The 22,745-nt window shown below is 41.8% G+C and overlaps 1 protein-coding gene across 1 annotated transcript in view; it reads right to left on the bottom strand.

The window, feature by feature from the left end:
* The window catches only part of C18H1orf21 (chromosome 18 C1orf21 homolog), a 245,989-nt gene that overhangs the window by 145,826 nt on the left and 77,418 nt on the right, over positions 1-22,745 (bottom strand). Inside the window, exon 2 of the mRNA XM_035279378.3 lies at positions 8,704-8,923. Within this exon, the coding sequence (XP_035135269.1) occupies positions 8,704-8,797 (94 nt within the window). The 5' untranslated portion in view covers positions 8,798-8,923. The remainder of the gene's footprint in view (positions 1-8,703; positions 8,924-22,745) is intronic.

The raw sequence follows: 22,745 nt of genomic DNA, 5'->3' as shown, positions 1-22,745 counted from the left end.
TGCACATCCCACCTATGGAGATTCCAAGCAGAAAATGAGGGTCACTGCCTCCATCAAACTCCTTTTCTCTCAGATCCAATAAAAACTAAAGCTTGAAAGAGAAGGAAATTCTTACATGACCACTGCTACCTCCCAGTCACATAAACCAACACTGTGCAATAGGAATATGTGAGTTATGTGTGTTCTTTTAATTCTGCTAGGAGCCATAGTAGATAAAAAGAAGCAGGTGAAATTCATCTTCATATATTTTATTCAACCTGATATATCTAAAATACATCATTTAACATGTAATCGATAAGAAAACTATTAATACGCTATTTTATATTCTTTTTTCATATTAAATCTTCATTTAATACCATGCTGGACTGCACTGAGAAACACTATTCTCTCTGTTACTATCTCAAACACAGGTATCTTTCATCTATCTTCACTGTATGCAATCAAAAATTATGAGATATAAACGGTGAATTACGACTGCCTCCAAGTGCTTCTAATTTCTGAATACATCTGATGTGTTTTCTCACTTAATTTTCACCATAACCTTGTGAAATAAGTCTCACAGCATGCGCGCGCACACACACAGCCACAGCCACACATACCTGTTCTATACTCTCATTTAGGCATACCCAAGCATCAGATCAGAACTTAACTGAAGCCACACAGCAATACAGAATCCAAGGGTAGGAAAGCAGCCAAATTCTTGCTTGCTTTACTGCTGCTCAGTCTCACCATCATTCCAAAAGAATTTACTGCAATAATCTAAGCACCTCCATTTAAAGGGATATCTATAAACATCAGGCCCTCTTGGTCCCAAAACCAAACTTGGCAGCTGCGGGCCACCTTAGTTATGTGGATGGGCTGGTTCAGTCAGTGCCTAACCTGATTCCTGAACAATCACTCTGCCTCTAGCTTCTGGGCCTTCTGGGAGCCCTCTGTCCTCTCAAGACTATGTAGTTCCTGCCTTCAGGGAGCTAACAAGCTCCTAAGAGAGATTACATATATAAACAAATAAATCAAATAAATAACAAGTATTCTGGGACGGCAGGAAAGAGATACTTTCTGAAGGTATTAGAGGAAGCTTCATATAAAAGTTGACATTTGGAAAACGAGCAGGATTTAAAGACATGGAGTCAAAAGATGGGGCTGGTGCCAAGCAGAGGTTGCCGTGTACTGGAGGGCCAAGAGCAGTGAAGGTGCAGGGTAAGTTCACAAGGCTGCCTTACTCAGTTGGCTGAAGAAGGCGATCATGAAGGAACAGAGTATAAAACAAGGCTGCGCGTGTAATCCTAGCACTTTGGGAGGCGGAGGTGGGCAGTTTGCCTGCGGTCAGGAGTTCAAGACCAGCCTGGCCAACATGGTGAAACCCCATCTCTACTAAAAAAAAAAAAAAGGACAAAAATTAGCTGGGTGTGGTGGTGGGTGCCTGTAATCCTAGCTACTCAGGAGGCTGAGGCAAGAGAACTGCTTGAACCCAAGAGACAGAGGTTGCAGTGAGCCAAGATCACGCCACTGCACTCCAGCCTGGGTGACAGAGTGAGACTCTCTCTCTCTCTCACACACACACACACACACACACACACACACACACACACAGCTGCAAAGGTGGGTATGAGCCATCTTCAGGTGTCTTGGGTGTTAACTAAGGATTCTGGATTTATTGGCTAAGAACTAGGCACAGATAGAAAGTTCTAGAGAAGATTTAATATCAACAGAGGAGTACTTTAAAAAGCCAATCTGACAGTGGTGCCAAAAAATGGAGAAGTAAAAACAGACCAAAAGCAAGCAAAGGAACATACAAACAATAAAGGGGGTTAACAGGAGATTCCTCCCGAGAACACTGCAGCTCTTGGGTTGTCACGGGCTAGGAGAGGGTGAGAGTCACAGGATCTGGAAACTAACTGCAAAAGCCAAAGGTGAAGGACACATGCACACGAATGTTCACTGCAGCACTGTTTACAATAGCTAGACCTGGAACCAACCCAAATGCCCATCGACAATAGACTGGACAGGGAAAATGTGGTACATATACACCATGGAATATTATGCAGCCATCACAAATGTTGAGTTTGTGTCCTTTTTAGGGACATGGACGAACCTGGAAACCATCATTCTCAGCAAACTGACACAAGAACAGAAAATCAAACACCGCATGTTCTCACTCACAGGTGGGTGTTGAACAATGAGAACACAAGGACACAGGGAGGGGAGCACTACACACTAGGGTCTGTTGAGGGGAAATGGGGACAACGTGGGGTAGAAAGTTGGGGAGAGAGAGCATGGGGGGAAATGCCAAATATAGGTGAAGGGGAGGAAGGCAGCAAATCACACTGCCACGTGTGTACCTATGCAACAATCTTGCATGTTCTTCACATGTACCCCAAAACCTAAAATGCAATAAAAAAAAAATTGTAGGCCTACATTATTGAAACAATGGAAACAGAAAAAGTGCAAGAAAGGAAGTCAATATAACCGAAAGAGGTTCTCCCCACTTGGGGGAAGGCTGCAGGAGAGATCATGATCTCAAGTCTGACTTATTAATTTCCCTAATAAGGCCGGAATGTATTCTATGCACCCACTTTAGTAGTCTAAAAGAATGGCTGCTGAAAGAAATCCAGTAAGCACTTGGCTTTCTAGAACTTGTTTAACTAGTTCATGAAAACTTGAACCTGTTGGTCATTTACTTTTTGCAAGCTGGTCCTGGCAATCTGCTCAGCTGTCCTCTGAAAGACCTCAGCAGATCTGCTGACCACTATTCAGATCTGCCCTGACAACTGAGGGAAGGAAAATTCCAATCTGAAGATGGAACCTTCTGAATGGATTTGACTTCTGAAAGGGCCACAGTGTGTCAGGCAGAACTTTAGATCTGAAACTTTTTATGCTTCAACACTTAAAGTGAAAGAAAATGTGTAAGTATCACTGATGAAGTTTCTTATCAATAATCTCAGTTTGCTGAAATCTAGGAGTCAAGATTCCCATTTAGCATTTAATTCTGCATGGTGGAACATCCTACAGAAATTCTGTCACACAAATTTGGACTGGTGGAACTCCTAAATAACCAAGACATCATGGAGCCCAAACTGCTTCAAAAAATGGAAATTACCATTTATATAAACATCTGGGGTAGCAAAGCTCCTGAGCAGGTCTTCAGAAGCTTTGAAATTAACACATTTAGGAAAAGGATCGAATGTGTGTGTACACACACCCAGAGACACATATTTCAGAGCCATCCCCAAGTACACCACCCTTCACAGACTTTGTCAACTTTTCAACAACATTTGATAATAACATTTTAAAAACATTTTTAAACGTTTAGCTTTTAAAGCATAAATAAGGCCACTTTATTCAGTGAAACACAGAGGGGTGATTCAGAAAGCGGAATATAATTGTCCAGGTTGAACTATATCCCAGTCATGGAGTTATAATTGCCTCTCAAAATGGGCATCTGTGTCCAAAGATGGCTCCCAACAATTTCTCCCCTTTCTGTGGGCACATACTCGAGAGGTGGAGTGACTCTACTCCCTCAACTCTAGGCTGGTCTTGTTACTTGCTTTGATCAACAGAAGGCAGCAAAAGTGGCATTCTTGAACTTTGAAGCTCAGGTCCTAAGAGGCCTGGCAGCTTCCACTTCCTCTCTTGGAAGCTGGCCTGCAAAGTTTGGCTACCCAGCTAGAAAGAGTGGCCTTGTGGACAGAAGCCCGAATGCATCTGGGATAGCTGAGTTCAGCTGAGATCCCAGCTGTATGCAGCTGCATGACTGAGCCCAGGCGAGAAGAACAGATAAACTCCAGCCATCTCACAGAATCATGAGAAATAAGAAGCTGGTTATGTTTCAAGGTACTGTGTTTGGGGCATTTGTTATACAATAAGAGACCACAGAAACAATGGGTGACAAATGGTTAAAAAGCCAGACTCATCTGTGATCATCGAGGGATTTTGAAAACGTCTTCTCCTTGAGAATTAATTTAAGTGAAGAAACACAGACAAGATCTTATCTCGTCACATTTAAAATGTAGTATTTATAATATTTAGGGTACTGGGACTGTCTTGACTTTGGATTCTGGTAATTCTTCCCCCAGAGCCCTACAGAGCTGGCAAAAGCATCTCCCTTGATCAGTGAAGCTCTCTCCCCACTGTACCCCTGCTATATTTAATACAATCCCAGAAACTTGCTAATATTTATGTTAGAGAGATTAACAAGATGATAGAATGCTGGAGTTAATAAAATTTCAATATGAGTGTTGGGAGGATGAAGCAAATTTAGCAGAGGCCTGAACTGACACTTTATGGCATGAACCACGGAAATGCACAGACAGCAATGACCAGGCGGGCTTGGGGTAAACTGATTTTTAGCCTCAATTCTTGACCCTCCCTGTACCTATACCCTTGCTGTAATTGTACTGTGGTTAGAGTGTACTTTTTTGCCTAACTTGGGGCTCACTCATGTGACCTGCTTTGGCTAGTGACATGTGGGGATGACAGACAGTGTGCCAGCTCTAAGCACAAGCTTAAGAGGCACCATACTTGCCCTTCTGTGAAAGGAGAGCATGCCCCTACTGGTTTGCGGGTCCCCAGAGAAAGATGAGAGATACATAAAGAATTGCTACCACAGCTGACCCACCAATTCATAATCAAGAAAGAAATAGTTACTGTGGAATGTGACTGAGACCCTCAGGTTGTCTTGTAACCAAGTACCCCCCTTTTTCTAAGAGAGAGAGTTATTTTTTAAATTATTTCTTCTTTTTTCTTTCCTTCTTTTCATCTGTTCCCATTTCCTACCAAGCTCTTCAGAAATGCAATCATAACCTTTACCTTCCCTTCACCAGACACTCCCTACACTGCAAGCTTATCTAACCATGTGCTTACATTGAAGCTCCAGAGCAGAAACTCTCTCCCACAAGGAGATTGTCTCAAGAGACAACAGTCAATTTACAACCTAAAGTGTGTCCCTGATGGAATGCTCCCCCACCAGGAGGGTGTCTTGAGACAAAGGCCACTATACAACCTAGCTTGACCACAGACCCCCGACCACCGGCCACTGGTAGATTAAGCACCAAAGCAAGTCACGCAGACCCCCGCTGCTCACTCGCTCTCCAGTATGCTGTTCCTGCCAAGTCCCCCTTTTAAGAGTCCATGCTTTCTGCCTCAAAAGCAAAGTGGCCCCTTAGATGCAGGAGCCTGTACGTCTTCCCCAAGGCTAAGCCTTGGCAAAAGTCACTTTCTTTATGCCAGATCTTGCTCTTGTGAATTAGACTCTGCAAGTGGCGAGTGACTGAACCCAAGTTTCAGTTACAGTCTACACAGCAATCGTTGACTAACACAAAGTCAACTTTGCTTTGCCAACTTTGCTAACGTTGGCAAAATACCCGTGGTGCTTTAGAACGTAGAGGCTGGCTATTGTTCTAAGTTGTGAAGAGATGATTAAGTGGTCTCATTGCCAAGCAGAATGTAAGCACAGTTGAATATCACCAAGTCTTGCTCTTAAAATCTAAGGTTATCTTTAAGATTGTCATTTGGTATTCAAAGTTCTCCATAATTTAACCCTAACTTCGTTTTCTAGCCAATTCTGTCCCAGGTATAGTTCATGTTCCAATCAAATGAGATATTTATTAGTCTCGAATAAGTCTTACATTACCTAGCTGTTACCCAGTTTAGATCGAGACAGGTTTTGTTTCTTTCAGTCCTTTAAGGCCAGGTTTAGGTATCATCTCCATAAGAAATCTGCTCTGATTCTACCGCTTAAGGCAGAGTGTCTACCCCCTGACTGTTATCATGAGGTATGTCTTTTCCTCTTAGGGTATTTGGCTTATTCTGCCTTGTAACACTTCCTTATCTTCTTACAAAGTCCTAGATGGCAAGGTTTATGGATTATTTACCTCTGTAATCTCACTGGCATTTAGCAAAAGGCCTTACACATAGAATACAGACCAATCAATATTTTTTTTTCATGAAAAAATGAGGGCTGGGTGCAGTGATTCACGCCTGTAATCTCCGCCATTTGGGAGGCCACAGTGGGCAGACTGCTTGAGTCCAGGAGTTTTAGACCAGCCTGGGCAACATGGCAAAACCCCATCTCTACTAAAAATATAAACAATTAGCCAGGTGTGAGGGCACATGTAGTCCCAAAGCTACACAGGGAGCTGAGGAGAGAGGATCACTTGAGCCCAGGAGGTCAAGGCTGCAGTGAACCCTGATCGTACCATGGCACTCCAGCCTGGGCCATAGAGCCAGACGAAAGAAAGGAAAGGAAAAAGGAAAGGAAAAAGGAAAGGAAAAAGGAAAGGAAAGGAAAGGAAAGGAAAGGAAAGGAAAGGAAAGGAAAGGAAAAGAGAAAAAGAAAGAAAGAAAGACCAATGGGAGGCTGCAGGGCATCAGGAAACAACATGGAGAAAGAAAGGTGGACTTTGGAGTCTTAGTGATCTGGATTCTAGCACTTCAAAGATGGACAGCCTTGGACAAGTCAGTCTCTCTGTGCTTCAGCTTCCAAGGATGTAAAATCTGCACATATTTCAAAAGAGTGTTGCAAAAATTCAACATAAAAATGAATGTAAATGCCTTACAATGTTTGACATATGTTGGCGGCTCCCTAAATGGTAGCTCTATTATAAAAATTATAATGATACAGAACATCAGGTGGAAGTTAAACAAGTCCCTGATGTTAAATTATTTTCTCTTAAAAGTTAAGCGTTTAAAGGTGACAGTAATGACTCCAGTTCCAATCCAATCTTTCCCTAAAAACTGTGGTTTCAATGATCTGGACTGTAGTTTTATTAAGATGTTCATATATGTTACTCTTCTCCACAGTTCTCAATGCTATAGGTAGTTATCAGTAGAAGCAAATTTGTTCCAGGCAACAAACACATTTCCCTGAAACAAAACAAAACAAAACAAAACCTTCCTTCCAAAACACATGAGGGAGACCACTTTTAACAGAGCATTAGCTCTTTGTAGCATTCCCAACTCTTCGCCAGGAGACTAAAACAATCATTACAATGGACCAAAAGCTAAAGATTCTAAAAGTGGTAAGATTATGTGACAGTGACTGAATGGTGCAGCTACAGTTGTTTACATGTAAACATTATCTCAGTGAAGTGCTACAATATATCTCAATGATGCCTCTTACTGAGTAAGAGTGGAAGAGGTGTTATTTATTTATTTGTTTTTTTGTTTGTTTGTGACCGAGTGGTTTCGCTCTTTTCGTCCAGGCTGGAGTGCAGTGGCACAGTATCAGCTCACCGCAACCTCCACCTCCTGGGTTCAAGCAATTCTCCTATTCTCCTGCCTCAGCCTCCCGAATAGCTGGGATTACAGGCATGCACCACCACGCCTGGCTAATTTTGTATTTTTAGTAGAGATGGGGTTTCTCCATGTTGGTTAGGCTGGTCTTGAACTCTCAACCTCAGGTGATCTGCCCGCCTCAGCCTCCCAAAGTGCTGGGATTACAGGCGTGAGCCACCACACCCAGCCGAAGAGGCATTTTTATAAATAAAAGCATTATGCAAAAGTCAGTTAGTAGGTATTATTGTTAAAGTAATTCTGCAAAAACTGCTTCATCTGCTTGTACTAACTGAAATTTTGTTGATATATCCATGCTTCACAATAACCAGCTAAGGGCCAATCTGAAGATCAGGCGAGCATGAAAGCCTGGAAGTGGCCAGGCAGTGTCAGTGAGTGAACGGGACTTAGTGTGCATGCAGCGGGAAGGCATCTGCAGTTCACCGGAGGATGCAGCCTGGCTGCAGAGGCAGTGGCTGCCCCACCCCCAACTGTTGCCTCAAGACCTGTTGTCACTGAAGACCTGTTGTTGCCAGCTCTTTTGAAGAAATTTGGGGTTTTATGTGAAATATCCTGATTTTTAAAGGCTGCCTTGCTTTTTATTTTAAAATTATTTGGAAGGGAGGGTGTGGCAAAAAATGTATTTGCAGACCAGATGTAGCCATGGGTTGCCAATTTGTGGCCTTTGCACTATGTATCCTAAAGTCATTTTGATTCAGCAGAGAGGTTAAATGATGATTATTAGATTCATTGTATTTTTATTTTAAATCTGAAAATGCATAATTCATTCTCTATTACGCTTTTAAAAAACAACTCACTCCCTCATTTATAGATCCTTACTCACCCTACTTTTGGACTCCTGTTTTTAGTCCTAGAGTTCTCCTCTACCAGGACACCCCGTGGCTACTGTCCCAGGTACCAATCTAAATTCTGCTGGTTCTTTAAAGCTTGATTGAAATGCTAGCTCCTGCCAAAAAACCCTCCATGTTCCTCCTCAAAGACCACTTTGCATGAATTATGATGACGATGACCCAATGTAAAGATCCACATTGATTTCCACTGGGTCTCATCACCCCTTCGCCTCAGACTGCATAACCCATTAATCACTGTAATTATTACTGTCACAAAAGTGAAAGGCTTAGAAAGAACAAGATCTCATGTTCCATAACAGAGCAGGGTGACACAGTTAAAAATAATATACTGTATATTTCCAAATATCTCAAAGAGAGGTTTTGAAATGTTCTCAGCACGTAGAAATGACAAATGCTCCAGGTGACAGATACCGTAAATACTCTGACTTGATCATGACACATTCTAGGCATATAACAAAACATCACAAGTACCCCGTAAATATGTACAAATATTATGTGTCAATGAAATAGTGAGAGGCCTAGAAACGATGGGTCAAAAGTCAAGTTCGGTAGGACTCACCGCCAAACACATCTCCATTCTGGTAGTTTTTCCCTTTCTGGGCCTCCTCTTCATTTTGAACAGTGGCAACATGCTTGGCGGAGGCACAGCCCATAGTCTCATTCGGTCAGCTTCAGCCGGGCTGAACCGCAGATCATCTCTACAGACACGGGGACATTGTTCTTTTCCTTAAACACAAAGAAAATCCACCTTGCTTCTGAGTTGGTCAAGATATGTGCACCTGCAAGGAAAGAAAGCTAGATTAGAATGGGCGGTGACTGCAGCGAAACGCAAGCCTCGGGATCTTGCTGTGCTGTGCCCTGCAGTACAGAAGTCCTGCACAGACACACCCATCGCACTGGCGCTGTGGTGGGCAGAGAAGAACCACGTGCAGCGTGGCCCATTCTCACCTGATTTGCCACTCAGAAAGCAAGATGGGAAGGCACGTCCCTATACAACATGTGGCAGAGGAGTGAACTTTTTGAGGAGATACCAAAAATACGCATTTATTCAAATACATACTTGAGCACTTCTGCCTGCCACACATACTTGCAGGTTTACTAATGTTCTGAAATCTCAAAAACCTTCGAGGAAGGAAAGCACACTCTCGAGATCCACCTAGTTCAGGAGGCTGAGAAAAGCTCTTCATCTTCCTCATCCTACCCTTTAGCCCAGTCCTTCCAGCTCCTCAAATTTTGCCAGGAGAAGGTAGCCATCCTCCTCAGACTGAAACACAGGCTACTTCAAACGTTTCTGGTTAAGGCTGTAAATAATTCAGTATTTTATTTTACCTGAGATGATACTGTTTTGCAGACAAAGGAAGGAGCCAAGGCAAGGTCTTAAGCTTACTTTTGTCCATTTTCTCCTTAGTGAGCCAATGTTTTAAGGATTGGGCAGAAGATGTCGAAATATGAAGAAGAGCCACAAAGCAGTTGTCAAGCTCTTGGCGTAAACTTCATGCCTCTACTGATCTCTCATAAAGGCTTAAAGAGTATTTACAGATACGCCGCAGATGACATCATCTTCAAGTTGACTTAAGTGACTTTACCTTTCCCTGCCCCACTCAAGGTGACTGCTCAAATTCTGAATGTTTGCTATGCTCAACTTGCTCATTTTTGTTTTATTCTTTTATCATCCTAACCCATCCACTCCAGGCCTATAGATGACTTATTCCAGTCTTGTAAATGTTTCCTTTGAAACATCTCTCCTACACATTCCTTTGTTTCCATCCCTCCCACTTTAATATGGCCCTCACCTCCTCACAGTCCTGGCAGAACAAAGAAAGCATCAAGCCTCTTTGAATATTCATCAGCACTCACATCCCACTGCCCCCCGCCAATGAACAGTGGAAGTTTCTCAAGTCTCCCAGACAGTGCTACTGCACAGTAGCTATAAGCTTTCTCTACCAAGAAGACTAGAGCTCCTAAACGCTCCTTGCTAAAGCACTAAGGACATCTCTGGATATAGAAATTTAATAATTTAAACCATAAAGTCTCAGCAAGGAGAATTTTTCAAATTAGCATAATCAATCTAATAAATGAACTCAGATATAAAGGCAATGATCTTGAATTAAGCCAAGCAAATGCAAATTGTAATAAATGTTGACAATGACTGTGACATTAGTCACGTCTCATATAATTCTCCAAACTATTCTCTATCACTGGTTATGTTAAATTACTAACAGGGAGTGGTAGAGAATTGGTTGGTAAAGTTCTACAAACCAGGAAGGTTTTCTCCTAGAAGGCTAATGCTTATATCCTCCCCATACTTTAAGTAACTTCATGTTAACAGGTCTTCATTTCAAAACTATATGAAATCCAGGCCTGTGGATGGAGACACCCCCCCCCCACACACAGAGAGACACACACACACAGAGACACACACACACAGACACACACCTATTCCATTATTTAGCGGCAATGTCTATAAGGCTACAGTATTTCTATTGGATGGCCTATTCATACTGGTGTATCGAGTGCAGTGGCCTTATTGAGAAGAGATGCTGACATTTTAAAAAATGCAGGCAATACAGCGTAATACGAGCTCTGACTGAAGTTTCACATGAATCTATGGCAATGTAGAATTCAAAAAAGCAGATTACATTATGACTGTGCAGAGGCAGGAAGTAGTATTTTTTGTAGGGTATCAAAGGTTTGGTAGAAATTTACCAGGCTGAAAGGATGGTAGCATTATTCAGCTGCAAGGAATAGCCTGAACTAAGACACTAGAATGTGGAAGAGCATGGCCTATTTGTGTGTGCTCATTTCGGAGGGGTCAGGTCGGGGCAGGGGGGTAGGGCAGAGGACTGGACTGCTGATGCTTTGTGAAAGGCCTGCAGAAGGCCTTGCTACCTGAACTCAACTGAATAAAGGTAAACCATAGGATGTGGTAGACCGTAGGTAGTCTTTCTCATCCAAGTTAGAGCACACTGTGAGAAAATACTAAATTAGTTTTGTAGAGGTCCATTCGGTGAGCCTGTCACAGTTTTTGAAGAAACATCACTGAAATGTTAGACAAGAGGAAGAGGACAAGGGGTTTAGCTGCAAAGGTGGGAGAAGAGAAGAATCTTCTCTCTAACCCGGAGGCTGCTAGAGTGGCTGTTTTTGTTGCTGCTTCTGCATTGTTGCTGCTGCTGCTGGTGCTGCTGTTTTGGACTCCCAGCCAGCACCTTCTCAGGGGCAGCATCCATCCCCCTGCTTCCTCATCCCCAGCAGCATCATGTAAGGTCACAGGTGCGGGCTCCCGGACATGATTCCTTACTGTTCAAAAAGGGAGTGTGGGAAAAAGTCTTCATACTTACACATACATAGGAAAGATCAAAGTGAGAAGGGGAACCTAGGTAGCCTCCCTGCCACCTCTTCAGAACAAACTAAGTACAAACAGGAGAGAGGGGGCAATCCTAACAAAATCAGAGTATACTGAAAATGAAGAGACAACTTAAGAAGTTGTCTTAAGACACGTTGAGAGTCCTCTTGCTTTTCCAATTTCTTCTCTACAGCCCCTTATGCTACCCAAGAAGTAAAGGGAAGAATCGAAGACATGACTTACCCTTTGCTACTCAGGAAAAGCATTTAGTGGTGTTTCTTGAGTGTTTTAAAAGATGTGTTTGCATCAAAAAAATTTATTTGAATTTTAAAGGTGGATATTATTTGAAATCAAATACACTGAAGAAGGCTAACTAAAATAAAACACAGAAGAATGACTCTTTTTTTTAAAGGACAGCTCTGTTATTCAAGCATTGGGGTAAGGGGGGCAGGTTAACAAGCAGATTAGACATGATTTACACTCAATATAATGATGACTCAGGAAGTTGCCATTTAGCTACACATACTTTAACTATAGCTCAACATGAGATCTCACCAAATTATAAATAAATGTAAATTTTGTTTCTGAAACATACGTGCTATATATTTTACAACAATAATTCAAATCTAAGAGTGATGTTACCAAGTTTCAGAACCTCATCAGGAATATAATTTAGCAATTTACCCACTTGAAGGTGATAATTATAAAGTCATTTGAGGGGCAAAAGATCCCTAATTCATAAAGATCATCACAGATCACTGAAGAAAGTTTTTTACTACATCATTTGGATTCTGCACATAAACACTTGTCCAGTTATTCATTCATTTAGTCAACAGATTCTGATTTTAAAATATTAAGCAACAGATATGTATTTGGTAGGTATTGGGCAAACAGTGGCAAACAAGGCAAGATACAGTCTTACTGTCTATCCCTATAGAATAAGAATGATCAGAAAAAGAGATAATTAGGAAGACCAGTTTTGCAGCAGTGATGGACAGCGATTGCAGCTTAAATGTAGGATGGCAACAGAGTTCAGCTCACAGGCATTTGGCCCAGCTTTGGAACGGAGTGTGTCAAGAAATGTCAGGTTAGAGACCCGACCGTAGCTGAAGAAACAGGATTAAAATACCCCTGATCTACATCTCTTTTATAGCCGAATGCAATGTCAAGTTTCACTTCTACTGAAAATTCTTTCACTTAATCTCAATCCAACTGAGACCTCAAACAGAGCAGACCTTCAAAAACCTATCCTTAAAGACTGCTAGAATCATCTGCTCAAAAGAGGTTCCCTTCGGTTTATACTATCCTTCACATCAACTCCAGTAGTTTTTTTTTAGCTTCCATTTGTTCATTAGCTTTGCTTAGCTTTTCTCTCCTAACCCCACATGCTCTATCATTTACCCTTCTGAAACCACAGCACTTAGAGGTAAGTCTGACGGTGCAAACCAGCATGCAGAGACCACAACCAGGAGCAGCTCTGGGACTCTGGTTGTCACATACTGTCATTACCAGCATGTTATTTCTGAAGTCACAGATCACAGTGTGAGAATTAAATCGAAGTATCCCTTTGATGTTTGATGGAATCTTCTAAAACTGAGTCCCACTGAGGATGGTTTTTCTTCAAATGATCTATGTCATAGGACCATCAGGCACCTCTAAAAACACGAGGTCCAATTAACTGCCCCATGGCTTTGTATAAACCCCTCCCCAAATGGTTGTATGTCTACATTATCCTGCCTTATATAATGAGAAGTGCAATCCATGATACCATGAGCTAGCCTAATTTAATGCCATCTTTATGGGACATGTTTCCTGCTTTTGATACAATGATCAACAAATTTGTAAACCCAATTGAAATTTTTTTTAAATTTAAAAATGTGTAACCATGCATGTTTATCCTTCCTCTCCTTAGACCACACCTCAAGGCACTTCAGATATCAGAAGGGAAATTACTGTTTCAGAACGCTTCATGTTACTACATGAGGAGTTCTCCTCTCCACATAAGCAGATCCATTACCTTTGTATGAATATATATCACATACTACATACATGCAATACCTTTGCCCTTTTACAAGGAAAAATTGTGATGGTTCTTTTCATTATCTTAGTTTTTTTTTTTTTAACTAGAAACATAGTTTCATTAAAAAAAACTACTTTTAAATAATTGGGAAGGAAATTAAGCAAAATCTGCTTTTGAGAAAAATCAGAGGTATTTGATCTTTTCTTTAAAAAAAGGCTACAGGAAAATATTTCTATTTACACAACATCATGTGTAATTTCACTTTCAACTAATTAGTCATGGACTTTTTCATTTTGGATACAAGAGGCAAAAATATTGTAGAAAAATTCCTTGTCAAGAAAGGCACTTCTAAAATATGAATTAAAAGTGATACATTCCATAAAGAAATTCTAGGCCAAAAAGAACATGAGGCTTGGAGGACTGGAGAGAAATCAAATTCTGATTGCAACAGGCACACAGAGCTATGAAGTCAGCAGTTAAGTAAAGGTACAGTCACGTTATTAATAGATCAGGAGCAAAGTGCCCCCTTTCTTCTTATGATTAAAAAGGCAAATCAAGACAAGGCAACATCTAAAAACTCCTTTCTTTTATTGAAGAAAAAGCTAACATCTAAGCTCCATAAAGGAAAAATATCTATCTATCTATCTATATATCTATATAAATAACGAATCAGTCTGTTTGCCCATCTGCTCGGCTTCACTGTAATAAGTGTTAATACAGCAGCCCAGCGAGCGCGGAAGAAGAAAGGCAACTTAAAAGTGATTTGTAATCTTGAAGCTTTGGCATCCTTGGGTTACTGTTAACACCATTTCACTTTTCATTGTGATGTTAAAAATACTACATAACGAGATATCACATTTGACATGAGAATAATCTAGAAAAGTCAAGCCTTCTATTAAGCAGCAAATGCTGGCACCACAGAACATATTCATTCCTCGCCTCTCACTCATCTGAGGGCATGACAATGGACACTACGCTATTAACTCCAAAGAGTTAACTCTTATGTCCACATATAGTAATTCTACAGAGTTGTTTCTCAGAAACATAACCACAATAAGTCCTCATGCAACAGGACACATCTCTGCTAGATTCAGGCAGTAAGGTCGGGAGACAAGGAGAAGAGGTGGCAAGTGGAGAGAGTGTGGAAGACCGAGCTCTGGTCCCAGCTGCCACACACCTGCCTCAGGACCACGGCTGGGATTCATGTCTCTCAGTCTCTTTCTTAGACTCTATGATCCACCTCAACATATGTCCAAGTAGTGACACGAAGGATGAAATGACCACTTACAAAAACGCCATGTCTTACCTACATTCAATTGATTTACACTCTTTGTTTTAGGTACTGACTCAATTAGGATATACCTGCAAGTGTGAAACCTCAACATTTTCACGAAGCCCCAGAAGGTCTTCAGGTGATTACCAATGATGTTTTGGCCTAATAATCTTGATTTCAATTCTGTATATGCTGGAAAAATAAAGTTTAGCTCCCCTGTTTCTTCTTCTCTATCTTGCCTTTAATGAATGAAATTAATTTTAACAGTGTTTCTTATGGAGCTGGTTAAAAAAGTTAGTGCAATAATTGTTCTTCAGCTAAGGATTTAAGAGTGTTACACCTTTCTCCTGTGCCAGAAAACTCCTCTGTGTTACTTATGTATGTTCATGGGAGCTCACACATGGCTGACACTACTTCTGAGAAGGCAAGAGAGGAAAATGCCAGCTCCTAGTTAAAGTCACACATCCACAGCTGTGTGGACCCATGCAGAAGACCTATGCTGATTCTAGATTTGCTCCTCAGTGATCAAGGGCAATGGCAGGTATTCCTGGACACTGCGTTTTCTTTCCTGTTCTCCCCCCCTTTTTTTTTTTTGAGAAAGAGTTGTGCTCTGTTGCCCAGGCTGGAGTACAGTGGTGTGATCTTGGCTCACTGCAACCTCCGCCTCCCAGACTCAAGTGATTCTCCTGCCTCAGCCTCCCTAGTAGCTGGGATTACAGGTGCAAGTCAAGATGCCCGGCTAATTTTTGTACTTTTAGTAGAGATGTGATTTCACCATGTTGGCCAGGCTGTTTTCACACTCCTAACCCCAAGTGAACCTCCCATCTCAGCCTCCCAAAGTGCTGGGATTTCAGGCATGAGCCACCATGCCCGGCCCTTTTCTTCCACTTCTAAGACCCAGAATACAAAAGGTATTGAGAGAGGTCTTCAGCCTGTGTCATGGGGGACCTCTGCACCACTGCTTTTACCGAAAGACACCTGTGACTAGAATTTCTTGACAGCTGTGCTGCTGGTTCCCCATGTCACTTAGGACAAACCAGTGTGATTTCCTTGTTAGTATCTTAAAATTAATAATAACAGCACCTGCTTTCTCTCTTTTTTTTTGGACTGTTTTTCAAATCTAAGTAAGAAAATGCTTTGAAAGAGCACTTATATGTGCAAGGTAATATTCTGTGTGCACTCTGCTACGCCAGGTGGAGGACACTTCCAGTCAGATGTGGGGCTTTGCATGAGCACCGAGTAAAATCAGCTTGCCCATAGGCCCCTACAGCAGGCAACTAGGCTGACCTAACCCAAGCACATTCAGGCTACCGACAACCAGAAATGGACAGAGAAAAAGAAAACAGATGCAAAAGAGATTTTAAAAAAACACAAACTGAATGAAAATGAGAGAAAACAGATGGAAAGGAGAGATTTTTAAAAAGACACAGGCCGGGCACGGTGGCTCAAGCCTGTAATCCCAGCACTTTGGGAGGCCGAGGCGGGTGGATCACGAGGTCAAGAGATCGAGACCATCCTGGTCAACATGGTGAAACCTGTCTCTACTAAAAATACAAAAAATGAGCTGGGCATGGTGGTGCGTGCCTGTAATCCCAGCTACTCGGGAGGCTGAGGCAGGAGAATTGCCTGAACCCAGGAGGCACAGGTTGCAATAAGCCGAGATCGCACCATTGCACTCCAGCCTGGGTAACAAGAGCGAAACTCTGACTCAAAAAAAAAGACACAAAAGTGAATGTAGAATAAGTATGAATTACTAAAAAGCACAATTTGATTTTAATCGAAGAGAATTAAGTCTGATCCTTCCAGAATGGCCACAGAAGAACAACCTAGGCATTGAAACATATCGTTGAAACATAATGTAAGAAACAGATAGGATTCCTGCCCTTGGAGGACCAGTATCCAGCCACGGCTGACTGATCATAAACATAACAAAGTAAAATAGAATCCCAATGCCTTATGCACATTGCAAGGAAACAAAGAATCATAGATGCTCGTGAGAGTCAGAAGGTATTTCAAGCTAATTAAATTAGTGCTTGCCCCAGCTTTGTTTTACGCACCAAGGGATGTAGGATCATACAGCAAAATGTGCCACTCTTAGCAGACCCTCCGCAAGCATTTGCTGATGGGGAGTGAAACAGAGGACCTAGCAGTCTGAGCTGCTGATCCTCCCTGGCACCATGAACTACAACAGAGAACTGTAGCTGGATTAATCTCTCAGAAACCTGCAGTTTACTTTCATGGTGCCAGATGACAAGAAAGAGTTAATGCCACTGATCTCTTGGCCCATGCACACATCTGAAAAGCACATGTGTTTTCTTCATTGAATTGCAAAGCCTCAACTTCTACACAAATCCAGTGTATTCCACATTTTCAATCCAGTTCAATCCCTAAGTTTACTGCTAGCAAGACTTGTATCTCAGCCCTAAGCTTGTTACTGAGGTAGATGAAAAGAAACGCGACAAACACAGGAAAGATCGTGAATTTTCAAGGCTAATCATTAGAAGCAAATTTGAGAATAGCTTTTTATTTAGAGAGCATCTTGTGTGTTGCCCAGGCTTGAGTGGGGTGGCACAATCTCGGCTTACTGTATCTGCCTCCTGAGTTCAAGCGATTCTCCTGCCTCAGCCTCCTGAGTAGCTGGGTTGACAGGTGTGAGCCACCACATCTGGCTAATTTTTGTATTTTTAGTAGAAATGAGGTTTCAACATGTTGGCCAGGCTGGTCTCAAACTCCTGACCTCAGGTGATCTGCCTGCCTCAGGCTCCCAAACTGCTGGGATTATAGGCATGAGCCACTGTGCCCAGCCAAGAATTGTGGTTTTTTTTTTTTTTAACAAAAAAACCTATCCGTATTCTGAGTACTTTATTTATTACTGATATTTGGGTACAAATATATTTAATATTTTTGGAATTGTCAATCATTTTAATAAAGTAATGTAGTATTATAATACTTTGAAAATATGTGAATCCTACAAATTAAAAAACTGTTTCCCTTAAAAATCTAAATACATATCCCTCTTCCCTTCCAAAATAACCTCCTTCTTCCTTTTTCCCCTTCCTTAATAAAATAAATAAAATCATCCCTGAGAGACTGATGTAAACTGTGATCTAAGATCTTTCTCTCCTTGTGCTCTGCCTCGGCCCACATTATTTCAGGTCTGAAGAGAGTTTGAGATGATCCAATGATTCAGAAAACCTCCTTCTATCCTGCTAGGCAGAGAGCTGCTCACTGAAATAAGCATCTCTAGAGAAAGCCTTGACTATCTGAAATTCTGCCTTCTGTAACCACCAAGCTCCGTCTAGAACAGCTCAAGATTGGGAAGTTCCCTGAAAACACAGAAAGTAAACATTCTTTTTGGGGGAAGGACTTAGTCTCTTTCTCTCTTTATCTCTCTCTCTCTCTCTCTCTTTCACACACCCACACACAGCCACACACACACACAGCCACACACACACACACACACACACACACACCCCATAAAATTTCTAAAGATGAAAAGACTGTACCCAATATTTTGTGATGGAGGGAACAATGTTATATATCTCTGGACAAATTACTTACTTCACAGTGCTTTGGGTCCTGATTTATAAAATGATATATGACTTCACAAATTTTGAAAGGGGTAGATGAGATGATCTACGTAAAGTGTTTGGGGCAGCACCTGGCACATAGTAAGCAATCAGTGAGATAGCTATTGTCATTACCATCACTGTCATCATTACCAGGTAATGGAATGGTGATGAACTCTAAGATGAGAGAGGCAGGGGCAAAAGAAACCAGAAAGAAGAGATCAGAAAGAACGATGAGAGGTTAATTTTGGCAGCTTGGCGGTTTTTAGGAATTGTACCAAACCTAAACAGGCAGACTGGACACAGACAGAAAGCAGGAGAGAGCAGTTCTGCAGCGGGAGAAGTACGTGCTCCCTGGGTAGCACCTGCAGAGACAGCCCTGAGAAGGGCCAGGAGTCTCTGCTGTGCTGGGGTAGGGAGGTCAGCCTCTGTGTGCCACATCTCAGGGCTCTAAAGGCAAAAGCTAGATATAGACAAGTCAAGGTCAGGGAGCTCTCTCATACTTCATCACAGCTTCGATGAGCATGTAGCTCACATCTTCCAACTATTACACTTTTATGTGTCTGTCTCCTTCTCCAGGCGGGTTTCCAAGGCCGTGACCAATCTCCTCATCGTTCCTTTTTGTATTCCCTCCGGCACAATGTCAGGCTCATAGCAGGTCTGCAAGGAATCTTGAATGAATGAATTATCTTAGAAACCCCTTTTCACAAAGAGATCTGGCGGCTTTTAAGGAAGGGAGTACCTTCTCAGCCCCAGGTCCTGGGTCACCTGCATGGACTTCTTTAGTTCATCAACAATAACTAAATTTAAAAATGTTTATCTGGGCCATCACAGAGAATTATAAATTATGTTTAGTATACACTCCCTAAAAAGGCAGAAAAGGAGTAATATGTAACATCATACCAGCATAACAGAATTTTGAAAGCTGTTAGCACCTGTATGATTGGCCCTAATCTGCCCTAGAAAATTGTGCTATTTATTTTTTTCAACAATCATTTTTGGGGAACGTGCTTAGTCCTCAACATTCCACAGGGCCAGAGATTCCAAAATGGGTAAAACAGCTAGACTCTAATGTCTGTTTCCTCACTTTCAAATAGAATACAGAGATATTTAGCAGTACTTCTAATCTTGCCCATTTGAAAATAAATCAAGGTTTTTCTTTGTATGTATGTTTTTGCTTAAACTTAAATCTTTGATTAGTTTGCCATAACAAAGAACTAGTTAAGGGTGATGTCCTTAGAGCGCCAAATTGAAATTATAGTGTTTTCAGGTAGCACAAATCGATGCTCCTTTAGCCTACCACATTTAAGAAAATGGCACCTCGGTTCTCATATTGCTCTCAAGAAATGCATGAGACTTCTGGGAACTTCATCGATTTTGTAGCACTTGGCCAAAAACATATTCTGTGCAATCATCCACTAAAAGAAAACAAAAAGCAGGCAACTGAGAGAAGAAACCCAGGAGGGGAACACAAAGGCAGCTGAGTGATGGCCTCTCCCTTCTCACATTCCAGCATTCTACTGCCCTTGACGAGCTTGCTCGTGATTCTGGACTGAAGAGTCTTTCGACTGTACCTACCATCATTTCCGGGATGTTTAATGGGGTCGAACATAACAAAACATAAAAGTGAGGGCAAGCACCTCTTCCTTAATCTTGATGCCCTTCTTCAGCCACTGAAAAGCTATTAAAGAACACATAGGGTTACAGGTTAAGAGCTATTACGACCTCACAAATGACCTTTACCAAAAATTGCAGCCTATTCTAAAACAATGATTTTAAATCAGCCAATGTTCTCCATTTGAAGTAGCATCATTAGTGAGCATGGTGTTCTTTCCTACCTGTTCAGCAAAATGTTCTTAGGGAAGAGACCACAGTGACAAGCTCAGTAGAAGGGGCCAACACGAGCAAGAAGAACATGCCTGAGGCCGACCACCAGGAGACGGCAGTGCCGCGTCAAGATCTATCAGCCAGTGCCTCTCGGTGTTAACAGTCTCCAGCACATCAGGTCTACTTCTAGTCTGAGACAAGAAAATCTGAAGCTTTTATCTGAATAGAGCACTAAAGATGTGCCTTGATGAAACACTCTTTCCTCAGAAAAAAGTATAGCAGCAATAGGATAAACTGAGGATCTGATCACACCCTATTCTAAGGAGGCCCTTGCCCCAGCTGTCTGTCTCTGTGAGCCCTCCAGTGGGTGGCCCAGCTGTGGTGGTTAAATTCCCGCCTATGACAAAGGTACAGCTGGCAAACTGTGTATTTTTTCTGGATCTGGGATGATATCCCATCACCTCTGTGACATCACTGCCATTACCAACCCAGAAACAGGCTATAAAAATAAAAGACATGCATTTTCTAATTCCAAGATCTCTCTGAAAATTTAAAAGAGTTTTTAGAAACTGAATTAAAATCTAAATTTGCAGATCATTTTCTGGACCAAGCCCCAAAACTTCTCACTTATTATTAATCAGCTTTTTCTATGCCTAGATTTTTGCTTTAGCTTTTTTGAGAGAGAAAAAACTCACATAGTCATGTCCAGTGGAAATCAGGATGAACCTACTGGCAGTTTTCTATGCATCAGAATATAATTTAAAAATCTCAGTAAAAAATTTTACTTCTCATAAATTATCACATTCATTTTCTAAGAGAAAGACAAATTAGCATTCTTAAAGCACAAATTCTGTTGGGTCCTGCCTCTGATCCCAAATCCTCCATTATTCACGAATGCCTTTAGGGCAAAGTCTAAGATACACCTGGACTTTTGAGCTAGACACGACTGAGGTCAAGGTTCCTAATTTTACAAACTAGAAAACTGGCTGCGCATGGTGGCTCACTCCTGTTATCCCATCCCTTTGGGAGGCTGAAGCAGAAGGATCACTTGAGGCCAGGAGTTCGTGATCAGCCTGGGCAGCATGGCAAGATCCCTTCTCTATTTAAAAGAGATAGAGAGACAGACAGAGAGAAAGAAAGAGAGAACTGAGGCAGAGTGTAGACAACTTACTAGGGGTCCCCCAGAACCCAGCCCTGCTGACCTGCTGTTGCCTCTTCCTACTGCTCCAAGGTAGCAACCTTTTCATCATGTCAAGCGAGCCTCAAAGACTACCCCTCTTCCTCAGTATTCTGTGCATAGTCCTACTTCTCCATTTCTGCTTAAGCTGTATTTTTCCAGGAGGAAGTCTATACACCATTCCATGCCTGCCTTCAATGTGCTGTCTTTCCTAAACTCTTACTTTGAGAGTCAACGATTTCATATTTCTTAAACATCTCTCTCTAAATAGATACGAAGTGCTTTGAAGGCAGAAACCATCTCCTTTATGTGTCCCTCTTGCTATGCCAGGTGCCCTGTCAGGCAGACTCAACAAATCCTCTTCAAAATCATGAGCAGGAGGCTGTCTTTGCCTTCTGCACCTGCCACCTGCAGGCGGCATGTGCCACCACCCTGCCTAGAAGGCTCTCCTTCTTCACCTTTGCCTTGATAATTTAAGGTCTAGGTAAGCTGTTCTTCCTCAAAAGCCCCAGCGTGCCCCATAATTATCCCTTCATAGCCCTCATCATAGTGCAGGATATTCTTGCTTCCTAACTACCTGTCTACTAGGTACATAAGAAGGAATGCAAACTCCTTGAGAGGCACAGACATGTTTCTCGTCCCCTGTGGTATATCACCAGCTACTAACAGGGCTTAGCTCAGAACATGTGCTCAATAAATAAAAAATAAATGAATGCCTGCAACAGAAAGTTTTACCTCTTTCTCATGGAACTCGAGGCTTTCCACCCGTTTCCGATGCCATCTAGCTTTCTATAGCCATCTTGCTCCTGCCAGTCTAGTCTCTAGCTACAAACCCTGCTATGTACTTTCCTATTCTAATCCTAGCTGCCTCTGCTCAGTCTTCCCCTTAAATTAGAAAGCCCTCCCCATTAATCTCTGTCTGTTATTCAAATTCTACCCAACCTTCAGAGTCCAGAACAAGCCTTATCACCTCTAAGAAACCTTGCACCAGGCACTCAGATCTTCCCCTTCTCTACTTTCATCTGTGTGTCTATGTGGGCCATTCCTCACATATCCACGTAGCTACGTGTCTGCAATTGTCTGCGGTTATTTTTCCATCTCAGTCCAACCGAGCCCACAAGGAGTCCTCTTCCCTCTGAAGTTAGCATTTACCTCTAATTTAGGAAATAATTATATACCCGGCCTTGTGACATCTGCACTGTGGTTCTATATTGTCAACTTGCATGCATTGTCTTAATGTCCTAATTCATTTATAAACTTTTTAAGGCAAGTCATGGTTTTGATGTCTTTGATTCTATGCAATTCTTTGCACAAAGCAGGAGATTAATAAACATTTCTTCCCTCATATGTTGGTTAGAAAACAAAAATGGGTAAGACGAGAGACCTATGGAA

This window comes from Callithrix jacchus, chromosome 18, assembly GCF_049354715.1.
Source record: "Callithrix jacchus isolate 240 chromosome 18, calJac240_pri, whole genome shotgun sequence".
Lineage (NCBI taxonomy): Eukaryota > Metazoa > Chordata > Mammalia > Primates > Cebidae > Callithrix > Callithrix jacchus.
This window is presented reverse-complemented; position numbering and strand designations above follow the sequence as displayed.